The 11,660-nt window shown below is 40.7% G+C and overlaps 1 protein-coding gene across 1 annotated transcript; it reads left to right on the top strand.

Moving 5' to 3' along the window:
* The first annotated feature begins 2,569 nt into the window (after positions 1 to 2,569).
* Positions 2,570 to 6,703, top strand: tnnc1a (troponin C type 1a (slow)). Its single transcript, XM_063463912.1, has 6 exons — positions 2,570 to 2,846; positions 4,100 to 4,130; positions 4,380 to 4,526; positions 5,077 to 5,191; positions 5,729 to 5,865; positions 6,028 to 6,703. Exons 1-6 carry the CDS (start codon positions 2,823 to 2,825, stop codon positions 6,057 to 6,059), a joined length of 486 nt encoding a protein of 161 aa, XP_063319982.1. The 5' UTR covers positions 2,570 to 2,822; the 3' UTR covers positions 6,060 to 6,703.
* The last annotated feature ends 4,957 nt before the right edge of the window (positions 6,704 to 11,660 follow it).

Raw genomic sequence — 11,660 nt, 5'->3', positions numbered from 1 at the left:
GGTGGTGGTGGGGGGAAATAGCCCCGCTCATCTCCTCTCATTTTCTGCCCGCTACTACCCAGCAGAGTTTCTATGGCAACCCCTCAAAAAGCGGTGTGCGGTGAATTGTGGATTTGAGATGCGCTGTCTGATTGCGCTGTGTGGAGGAGATGGCTGGCTCTTTCGTCAGTCTTCCTCTGTAAGAGGAAATTGGTGGAGAGCTCCAATGAAACAGCACTCCATATGCTTTCTTTGATGTGCGTGCCAGTCTTTGGTCCTAGAGCATGTGCGCGTGTGTGTGTGTGGGTGTGCGTGTGCGTGCACGCTCAAGGAAGCTTTACATTAGAAGCTAGTGCCCCCTGCAGAGCTGCTCGTCACTCTTGGCACCCACCAGGCTGCACTCAGCTTTCCAAATGAATCTGTCTGGCTGACCATGTAGACTCATCAGTATGCTTTGGGTTTCAGCTGATTGACTCGATGCCACTGATGACGGTTCATTTCTGTTCTGAGTTCCAACAGCAGCGTACCACACAGTGCACGGCGTCTTGATTATGAAATTTTGACGTACACACACAGAATGTGTTTTGCCACATGCCTCCTCCCAAACCTCCACACCTCCTCCCCACCCACCCTGCCTTTCTTATTAAATAAAAGCTCAAACTTTTCCGTGTGGCTGGCTTTCACTGATGTTAGGAGAGCTGTGTCTTTATCCATGTTAAGAGTGGGACATGTATGCTGTGCGATGTGAGCTCTCTCTCTCCCTCTCTCCATCTGAGTATCTGTATGATGCTTGCAAGCTGTGCCAGTCTCCATTAGCATCCCATTATAAACCAGCATGATCACTCGTCACTTAGAATGCCTGCCACAGCGTGCTCTGTGTATGTGTGTGTGTGTGTGAGAGAGTGTGAGAGAGAGCTTGTTGTGAGGGCACGTGTGTGAACGTGTGTAAATCACACAGTCAAGTGATTGAGATGGCCTTGTTTCAAAAGAACACAGGGGGAAAAAAGCTTCCAAAGACTCGTGCCGCAAACAATTCAATTTAAATGTGTCTGAATGTGTCTGGTTTGTTTGACCCAGATTTCTCACCTACCCCTCTATTGATAAATTGGATATCTGGAGGCAGCCTTGTGCTACAATTTAATTTAGTTGATATGTAGTGAACAGCACCCTCTGCTGACTTAATCTGTAAGCTAAAAATTGGTTAGTGCTTACAACTGAGCATCTTGAAGAGCTCATCAGAAATTATGCCTTAAAGCATAATATAATGAGCAATAACGCAGCAAATGAATGTTTTACTTTTCCATAAATAACAAAGTCAGCAAGTATTTTCTTTTCAGAGAGGTTAGCGAACCTGTTTGTGTCTGATTGTAATGTGGTCAAACAAAAATGTGCACACATAAATCATAACTGGCTAAATTGTACTTCAAACAATGGCCTATACGATGCATAATAAATGCAGGCATATTGCAGGTGGTTAAATATGCGGAGGTTGTGATTAACATTGAAAATTTGCTTCAGACAGAATCCAACAGATAGTCTTTTTTCACTTTAATGTGTTTGGAGATAATGCTTAAAATATTCAGAGCTGTCAAAATAATGTTCTGTACCTTTAACCCAACACAGCAGGCGTGAATGCAATTTTGTTTCTGGCGCTTACATCGCTAAAAAATGTGGCATTTAATTTAACAATGTTGTATCAAAGTCTTTTTCTAGGCACAATGATCCTTTTATTCTGGCTAATCCACGCAGGACACTGTCAACAGTTTAACTGGGGATTTTTTTTTCAAGAAAGTAGTTCCAGTTGAGCCTTTTTACATTAATGTCAGACACACACAGAGAGAGAGAGAGATTAAAGAGAAACAGGGACATCATTCTGGAAAGAGACGTGGTCATTGAAGTTTTAATGTCATCTTCAGTCTTGTGAACATCAGAAACAAGATCCCAGTCACTTTGATTGTATTTTGATGGAGGCAGAAACCCAAAGACCTCCAGAAATGATAGAATTCTCTTTTCTTCACAGGGAAAATACAGCCTTTAATTTTTCCTGCTAACATTAAAACTTCTCCGTACCATCAGCATAAAAGGTTATTCGTCTTAACCACTGGTACAACCAATGATTGCTATTCTTTTGGGGACTCCAGGTCCACCTTCATAGTGTTGCACAATAGAATAGCTTCCTAGAAGTTGGTGCTTTAAATTATGTATCTATTTCCCGTTACTTTTAAAACTACAACAACTCAAAATGTCCACTGTTGAAAAACGAAATGATTCTCTATGGTCAGGACTTTAAGAAACACAAGAACACCTCTTTGACCTTGGACTTCTCTGACTTCTTAGAACTGCCTTCTTTCTCTTCTTGTTACCTCCTTGGTCTTCTGATTGTAGATGTTTCCGAGCTTGGCTTTCCTCCATGCATACCCCCTAACCTCCATGCACACACATGCACACATATATATTCTGTGGTCCAGGTCTAGAGGAATGTTGAGTGTCCCTACAGCCTCATCCCCCCCCCACCCCTCTGGAGATTAGGCTTCACCACACTTGCCCCCCTCACTTCATTCCATTCCAAAGTGTGTCCCCTAAGAGCTGCCACATTTTTATCTGAGCCCGGTGATTGTGACAGATTTGCCAAATGACACACATACACAAACACACACATTTATGGACACACAAGGGGACACAAACAGAGGGGAGGTTGCTCTGCCCAGGGAGGGACCAGAGAGCATTAGGCTCCAGCTATAAAACCCTCGAAGGATGAGGCCAGAGTCCTGCCCTGAACTGGACAGTACTTCCTTCCTTTGTGCCAGGACACTGTCAGGACAGGCAGCAAGAGAGCCTCCGACATGAACGACATCTACAAGGCAGCGGTATGATCCCACTCAAAACATATACAGCTGAAAGAGTGCAGTTGACTTCCTCTTGTGAAGTTATTTGATTTGTTGGGTGCTCACCAGAACACTGTGAGAACTAATCTAGTGTGGGAGTGATGTTTTTATGGATGTAAAACCATTATACTTAACATTTCTTAATAGTGCTAAATACGATCAGTAGTTAAGAGTGAAAGAGTGTAATTTCCCCATTTAAAGGTGCACTTTAATGTTTATTTGTTGCATGAAAAAATGCCACCCATCATTTTTTAAGCCTTTTTAAGCTCACATTACTAAAATAGTTGTAAAATACCTATGTTGCCTTCATTAGTGCTACATCGTCTCGGGGGAGCCTTAACACCAAGTATGTCTCTAGATTTCCTCCTACTTCAGCCCTATCAGAACTGATAAGAGCCACTCATAAGGTCACTGACAGGACATGTCCCTGGACCACAATCTGCTGCTTCATTCATGACTTCAAATGGAACGGTCTCACTTCACGTGGCTAATTTTGGCCAGTTGCTCAGATGCTTCTGTTTCAGTGGTTCTCTGGTGCCAGAGAAGAGCTTCAGGTTTAGATAAACCACCCCATGGCTGAATTCCAGCATTATCTGTGAGCCTGAGAGCTGTGTGGCTATTTATCCACCTTTGCACAGATAGTCCTCTGGCTCTCCTATCTGCTCACAGTCCAACGGGGAGATAATAAAATTACTCTGGAATGTATATTACATCTGTTTCAGGGTTTTTCTTTTTCTTTTACAGTATCATCAACAGTGGAATTTAAATGTGAAAGTCTGTATACTGTATGTATGTGGTTAATTTACAGTGGACAACAGTCAATAACTCTTACATAAGCAGCTGTCTCCCTCTTTCATTCTTGGTAGCTTTTCCAGGATTACTGTTCCATTGTTGGGACAGATCCACAGCTATGCTAATTTAGAGCACTGTGTATTGTGTCCTTTATCTGTCGTTCCTGAGCCTCTCTTCTGACTGTTTATTTTTAACTCCTCCTCTTACCAGCTCTCATGTATGATATGTAGGTGCTGTGTAATGTCAGGGATGTCCCGGACCTTTGTTAACTGAAAAGCTATCAAAACAAACAGAAATAATCTAGTCTAGATTTCCAGATATCTTAACCTAGATATATTTGGAGCTTTGGAAAATGCAATCAAACCCATATTTTGTTACAGAGAAATTCCAGAATATATCCCAGAAAGCTGATGTTTTCTCTCTCAATTCTTTCTGTTTGGCAGGTTGAGCAGCTGACAGATGAACAGAAAAATGGTGCGTGAAATGATTTTCAACTGAAGGCGTGAAGGCTTTGAGCATGCCATCGAGTCACTTTAAAAGATGATTTAGTTATAGTTGTTGGTAGAAAAAATCTATACCTCAACAGGACTGAAACCATTAGTTGCACCAACACTTAAGACAAATAGCCTTTTGTGCTGATGCCCAGGAATTAATCTTAACCCTGTCCTAAACCAGACGTGCTTCAGTAGATATTTCTGTGTGTGTGCTGCTTTGTTGCTGCAGAGTTTAAGGCCGCCTTTGACATCTTCGTACAGGATGCAGAGGACGGCTGCATCAGCACCAAAGAGCTGGGGAAGGTAATGAGGATGTTAGGTCAGAACCCCACACCAGAGGAGCTGCAGGAGATGATTGACGAGGTGGATGAAGATGGTAAATCGAAACCGCTACTGGGCTATGGAAAAGAAAAAAAAAAGAGCAAAATAATTGGTTGTGTTTGACTCTCATTCTCACAGGTCAGCTGGCAAGTGCATCACAAGCATGTTAGGCAGACAAGCATCGTTCGAGCCCTCTGACCTTAAATGCTAGTCAGGGATCTTAAATACAACTCGATGTGTCAGGTTGAATTAAAGGGAAATGTGTGTCAGATGTTGCACTTGTCATCTTGGATTTTCCATGTGATTTAATGATGAAATATGGAAACAGCATCTTGGTTTTGTTTGATAAAGCTAAAGCTGATAATTGATTTCTGCATAGTTAGACCACACACACTTTAATTTACAGGCATGCCTGTTATAAATATAATAAATAAGACAATTATAGGCTTCAAATCATATACATTTGGAACATCAATTGAGATGCTATAACATCACTGCAGTGATCCACTGGTGAACAGACTGTACTTTTAAGCTGATCATCTGGTTAAACTGGGATAATATAAAATCCCAGTTTAAGGATGTGATGAAGTGTGTTGTGTGTGCAGGGAGTGGCACAGTGGACTTTGATGAGTTCTTAGTCATGATGGTGAGATGCATGAAGGACGACAGCAAAGGGAAGTCAGAGGAAGAACTGGCAGAGCTGTTTCGGATGTTTGACAAGTAAGTTTCATATTTAAACCTGTAGCTACTTTATCCTGCACTCAGAGCGGTTTATTAGCAAAATCTCACCACAAAAGAAATACTGCGCTACATGCTTACTGACAGAATTGGGGGAAAAAAAATATCTATGGCAAGAGGATGCTATCATTGGAGCATTTCCACAGTCTATTGAACAAATTGCTCTTCTTCATCGTGTGGTTCCAGCAAAGTATGCTTCCCATGTGCAATTATGAGTACTGACAAAATGCCAAGTAGCTCTGCAGAGTACAGCATGTAGTTTGCTCCATAATCCTTTTTGACAGCTCCGAATATTTTAAACACCCACTCGATGTAAGCCAGACACCTCGTCTGAGCATCAAAGAACAAACATGCTGTGCTTTTTTTCCCTTTCTCACCGTGGTGGTTCCCAGACACTTAAATTCTAGATATGACCAGTCACACATCAAATACAAGCTTGCTTCTTCCCCCAATGCCAGCTGTAAAGCTTAATTAAAGTTTGTCATGTATTAACGACATTTCACACCTTTGATTCTGCAGAAACACAGATGGTTATATTGACCTGGATGAGCTGAAAATGATGCTGGAGTCCACAGGAGAGGCCATTACAGAGGACGACATCGAGGAATTGATGAAGGATGGGGACAAAAATAACGATGGCAAAATTGACTACGATGGTGAGGACTTTGGACCAGTTCTAGGTCCGATACTTTCTATAATCTTTGTTTACTTTTTAAGACACATTCACAATGAGACATTTGCTTGATAAAGACATGTTCTGGTTTTGTAGTAGTTTGTCTGAAGCTCAGCTGTTTGTAACACTGACTTCTTTTTTGCAGAGTTCTTGGAGTTCATGAAAGGAGTGGAGTAAGCCTGTAAACGAGAGGGTGATGTTTTTGTATTTTTTTGCAACTCCTCTGCCATCTTGTGAAGCTGGAAGCCAAATTGGATGTAGTTGATAAAAACAATTGGATGACTTTGTAAGATTAAGTCAAATATCATCTTTCAAACTTTCTGTATTTTTCTATCATGTCTCTTGCATTGTTGTAAATGCAGTTGTGACTTTTGGTGCCCATGTATACCGATTTTTTTGTAAATGTATCCAAATTACTTATGTCTTTGGGTTTTTTTTTTGTTTTTTGTTTTTTTTTACAGAGGCCAGATACCACCCTCCTTTTGGCTGTTTGAAATATGAATGCTATGTTTGTCTCCAGCTAAATTCTTTATCTCGAAAGTGCCCCATTGAGCTTACAAATCCTTTTACTAAGAGGCTACTGTTTACTTGGGCAGAAAATGTGCAAAAAAGCAAAACATATCTCTGAGTAAACACAGTTTTATAGCAATCTCTGCTAGACCAATCATATTATAAGAATAATGTGCTGGATACAGCTCATTTCATGGATACATTTCTGGATGTGGAAAATGTCTTCAGGACTTTTTATTCCCCTATATTACCCCTGGAAAATCTGCAAGGTCGGCTTGAAATTTGCACTCATATAATAAACAAGATGTATTTGTCAGTACAGTCAATTCGTCAGTTTCTCTCTTTGAATAAATTCATTCAGTCTTATCTGTACTCACTTTAAGGACATGGTCTACATACTTCAGTCAGTGCTTTTGCTGTTTGTTGAGTGTTTCTAGTGTGCAAGACAGAGTTACACCGGTTATACTGGGGGACAAAGCACTGTTATTTATGCCATTTTGCCTAAATGTACTCCAGATTTTACAGACTGATCACATGCTTGGCTCTCTGGCCTGCTCTGCTTTTCACAGATGAACAAGTAAAAACAAGCAAAGGAGGCCTGAAATGTTACTGTTGTCTTACCAAGATAACAGTGGATTTTGTGTGAGACTGTCTATCATAAATTTTGAGTTATCTGTAACATTTTTACTCCATAGTGGTTCGTGCCTCTGGTATGCAAACTATTCACATGGTCGCTTTGGAGGTATCTAGTTACACAGACTATTGCGACAGGAGCTATTTATGTCTAATCGTGTTAGTGCCCATGTTAGGGGATGTGCATTGACAGACACCAGTTGACAATCAAATGCCTGTGACCATAAAAAGCATGCTGTTAGACTACAAAGAGATAACAGATCTTTTAAAAATCCAGCTTGATTTCTTGAAATATCGGAAATAATAAAGCCCAGAGATTAATTTTACATAATAAAGGATTCTTTTTTTCCTTTTTTTTTTTCCCGTTTTTATTTATGTTAGTAATTTTCAATTTCAGCTTCATCCAGGTTCTGTGGATCTCACCAAGCATTCCTTAAAAATGGCCATTATCTAGCTTTTTAAACCATCCAGTCCACAAAAGCAGGACACAGCCTTAGTAGCACAGGAGTCATGTAGTTATCACTGTGGCCACTTGATGTCAGCAGGAAAACACATTCTTATCTTTTTGCTTGGCTCAGATACAGCAAGCTAAAGATGAGAGATTTCATGGCACAGCAACAGCCTTTCCAAAGTAAGATAATGGTTGACCGTTGATGGAATCCGCAGACCGATATGTTTGGTTATAAAATAGGGTTAGCATCCAGAGTAAACTGCTTCGTGTTTTTAGTGGTTGAAATTGTAATGTCAAAAATAAAAACAGTATTCACATAGCAGTAGGTTACTACAAGATCTGAAAAAATGTTCTTGTGTTTTGATACCAACTGATAAGTAAAATGTTCATTTGATCTATGTCCAAAATCAATATGTCGCATTTTTATTCATTTTTTGCCTATGAAAGAGACCTTTTCTATAATTTGGATTTTGGAAATGGGATCAAGTGCATTTTGTGTGAGCGTGTGACGTCAGTGGCCTGATTGATGACAGCCCTCCTACCTCCCTCTGTCTCTTTCTGCTTCCCTGGGGGTCCTGTTAACTCCATTCTGCCCCCCCCATGGTCGTGTGATACTTATCGGATTATAAACCCTAACCAACAGCAAACCACAACTGCCCTTCTAGATCAGTGTCAACAGCCTGACAAAGACAGCACACCACATTTACGGAATAATCTACAGTTTTATACATTCCTGCTGCACTGGCCAAAAAAATACTGCATTAAAACTAAAGCGATGATCTCAAGTGAAAAGATGTCACGTTAAAATTTGAGGTGCTACTTTTTGATCACAATTAGGCTGCTCTGCGGCCTGAGCATTTTCGTTTAAACTGACATTTGCAGCGTGGAAAAGACGAGTAGTGCACTCTTCGGCATCAATGGGAGGCTGGGCAGCAGCAGAGCAGTGTGTGAATGAATCTGGGGTGTGGTGCACTGTAGCAGCAAGTTGGGTGGAGAAGAGAAGCACTTACGTAAGACAGGCCTGATGATGACTCATGCCTGCTTTTATTAACACACACTGCAGTTATGAACCACCTTTGTTATTGTCGCCACATAAGCCATCTCTGTTTCCTCATTGGTGAAATATCGACACACCTGTAAGAACGACTATTGAATGTGACTGAGACGGAGGATTTGCATAGGTAATGGTAAGCTTAGTTTATTATATAACTGACTTCATTCATTCATAGAAAACAAAGTGGGTTTATTCCATTGCCTGAGAGTGAGTCAGACAGTCAGACACAAAGCTTTACATAGTGAATTCTCAGGAAACACGCTGCTTTGCTGTTTTATTGATTTATAAAAACAGTTCTTCAAACCATTAGATCACATAAGAGTAATGCTTCACCAGGGAAATGCCCTAAAATGGCATTACCAAGCTATACCAACTTAGCTGACTATGATTAATACATGTACAAACTGTCCGGAAGAGCGAGGAATACCCCGGACACAGTTAACGTGCTGTCTTCCCACACACACACACACAGACCTCATTTAAAGCCAACAGGCGTTTGGGTTTAGGATTCCTTTTTTTCTTGCTTGTCTACATCGTGTGGCCTTGGAAGCTGTCCAGTGCCAAATATTAAAGATTAATCTCTGGAAATTTCTGTTATTCACCATTCACAATAGCAGAAAATACATGAATATAAGCTCCCAGATTCTCTGACCCATTTCCAGCCGTTGTTCCTTTTTAGGTCATGTGACAGTGACTTTTTGTTTGTTTGTTTTGGCTGTGTAAAATGATGTATTCATTGTAAATGATTACATAAATACATAAATACAGTTTTAATTGAATGTCTGTATGAGAGCGAATGCTAGGTTGTTTTTGTTGCCATAAATACACAATGAGGAAGTGGAACACTTTAGACAAAGAGAGAGTGGAGAATGGAAGGACTGCAAATCAAACTGGAACAGACGGAATATTGTATCATGACGCTCCATCCCACTTCTGGTGCTGAGAACACTAAAGTACTGTTTCTGGACTGCCTTGCCATAATGGCCCATAGAACAGCGAGACTACAAGACACAGAATTCTCAGATTCCACAATAACTATTCATGGAATCAAATGAATAACAGCTATTGTTTTGTTTTAATGCACCACTGGAGGGTTTATCTATTTTTACTTCTTGGAACCATGTAGTTATGCATGTAAAATGAAGAATACACACTGCACACTCAAGTTATAGAGCTGAACAACAATACTGAAATTCTCCAAGTCCTGCAATAAAATATTAGCCTACATTACTTGAATTATTGCTTATTTATTAGCATTTTAAAACTCAATTTAATTACTTATGCTATTGACAGTGTATTTGACAAAAAATTGCATGAAGTAAGTTTTAAAAGCTGATCACAAAGGTGAGTCCTGCATTTGGCACTATGGCATCATGTTTAATATACACTCGCCAGCCACTTCATTAGTTACACCTTGCAGGTACTGTGTTGGACCCTTTGCCTTCAGACCTGCCTTCAAAACAGTGCTGGAAACCAGACAGATGATTTGAGCTTTGTGACATGATGCGTCATCCTGCTGGAAGCAGTCATCAGAAGGTGTGTACACTGTGGTCATAAAGGGACAGACATGGTCAGCAACAATACTCAGGTAGGCTGTGGTGGTTAAATAGTGCTCATTTGGTACTAACGGACCCAAAGTGCGCCAAGAAAATATCCCCCACATCATTACATCACCACCACCATCCTGATCTGTTGATACAAGGCTGGGTGGATCCATGTTTTCATGTTGTTTTTGTGCCAGATTCTGACCCTACCATTCAAATGTGGCAGGAGAAATTGAGACTCGTGGGACCAGGGAAGGTTTTTCAAATTCAATTCAAAGGTTTTTCTGTTTTCAAAATTTTCCTGAACCTGTATGAACTGTTTACTATTTCCCTGTTCTTAGCTGATAGAAGAGCCATCCAGTGTGTTTGTCTGCGGCTTCGAGCTTCATGTGGTGTTTGTTTTCAGAGATGCTCTTCTGCATGGCCACAAGCAGTGTGGTCATTCTCCTCTGACTTTATCAGCAAAGCATTTTCAACCAGACAGCGTTAGCTTACTGGATATTTTCCCTTTTCAGACCATCCTTCTTAAACTCTAGAGATGGTTGTGTGGGAAAATTCCAGTGGATCAGAAGTTTCTGAAATACTCAGACCAGCCCGCCTGGCGCCAGAAACCATGACACATTCAAAGTCATTTAAATCACCTTTTTTCCTCATTCCGATGTTCGTTTTGAACCTCAGCCATGTCTACATGCCAAAATGCATTGAGATGCTTTTGCCTTGCTTACCTAATAAAGCTGCCATTTACTGCACTAACTATGTAGTAAAGTAAGAAGCTGCAATATTTAGTACATGGATGGCAGTTTAAGGCTCCTCTTGGCTTGGTGCTGTTAGCTGTTAGTGTGGGTTTTGTTTGTGAAAACAGTTTTCTCTTAGAACTAAAAGCAACTCAAGAAGACATGTGAGACTAAATCAAAGAGGAAAATTGTGGGCAGGGATATTAGTGAGCTGAATGGGTCAAAACCTGTGCAGAGCATTCTCATTTACATATTATATAATTTGAGTCATTGTTCATTTTAAAATATTAATCAAAACTGCTTCAAGTAATATGCGTTTTTTATGTTTTGCTACAGTGTAAATAGTTCAGTTGGAGATGTTTAAAGGGGCTTACTTTTGTTGGTTTGTTTGTGGGTTTGTTTTGAGTGACACGTGGAGATTCCTGCTATTGGCACTACGGCATCAATATTTCAGGCACCGATGACGTAGAAGTACATCCCGTAGCACAGACATGCTTTTCATCTCACTCAGCAGTCCAGTACTATGAGCAACATATGGCCTTGTATGAATGGCATACCAGACAGCAAGACATTTCCAGCATGGCCTCCTGTGTAGCTCCTGAACGGGAGCGCAAAATAGACAGATGACCTTTACTTTGTGTTGGGTCTGCACAAGGAATGTTTTCTTTCACTGACTTAGCTGCAGATTAAAACTGCAAATAACTATCACTCTGTTCTTGTGCTTGGTGAGCGCAGGCTACTGTACATTACTGGATGGTGAATTTGGCTATGAAATGAGAGACTTCTGGTGTTAACAGATGGCCGCTTCGGCCTGCCACTCGGATTCCATGGGGCTCTGTTTTACACATGACC

The sequence above is a fragment of the Pelmatolapia mariae genome, linkage group LG20 (assembly GCF_036321145.2).
Source record: "Pelmatolapia mariae isolate MD_Pm_ZW linkage group LG20, Pm_UMD_F_2, whole genome shotgun sequence".
Taxonomy (NCBI): Eukaryota; Metazoa; Chordata; class Actinopteri; order Cichliformes; family Cichlidae; genus Pelmatolapia; species Pelmatolapia mariae.
Note: the sequence above shows the minus strand (reverse complement) of the source record. Positions and strands in the feature narration are given on the sequence as shown.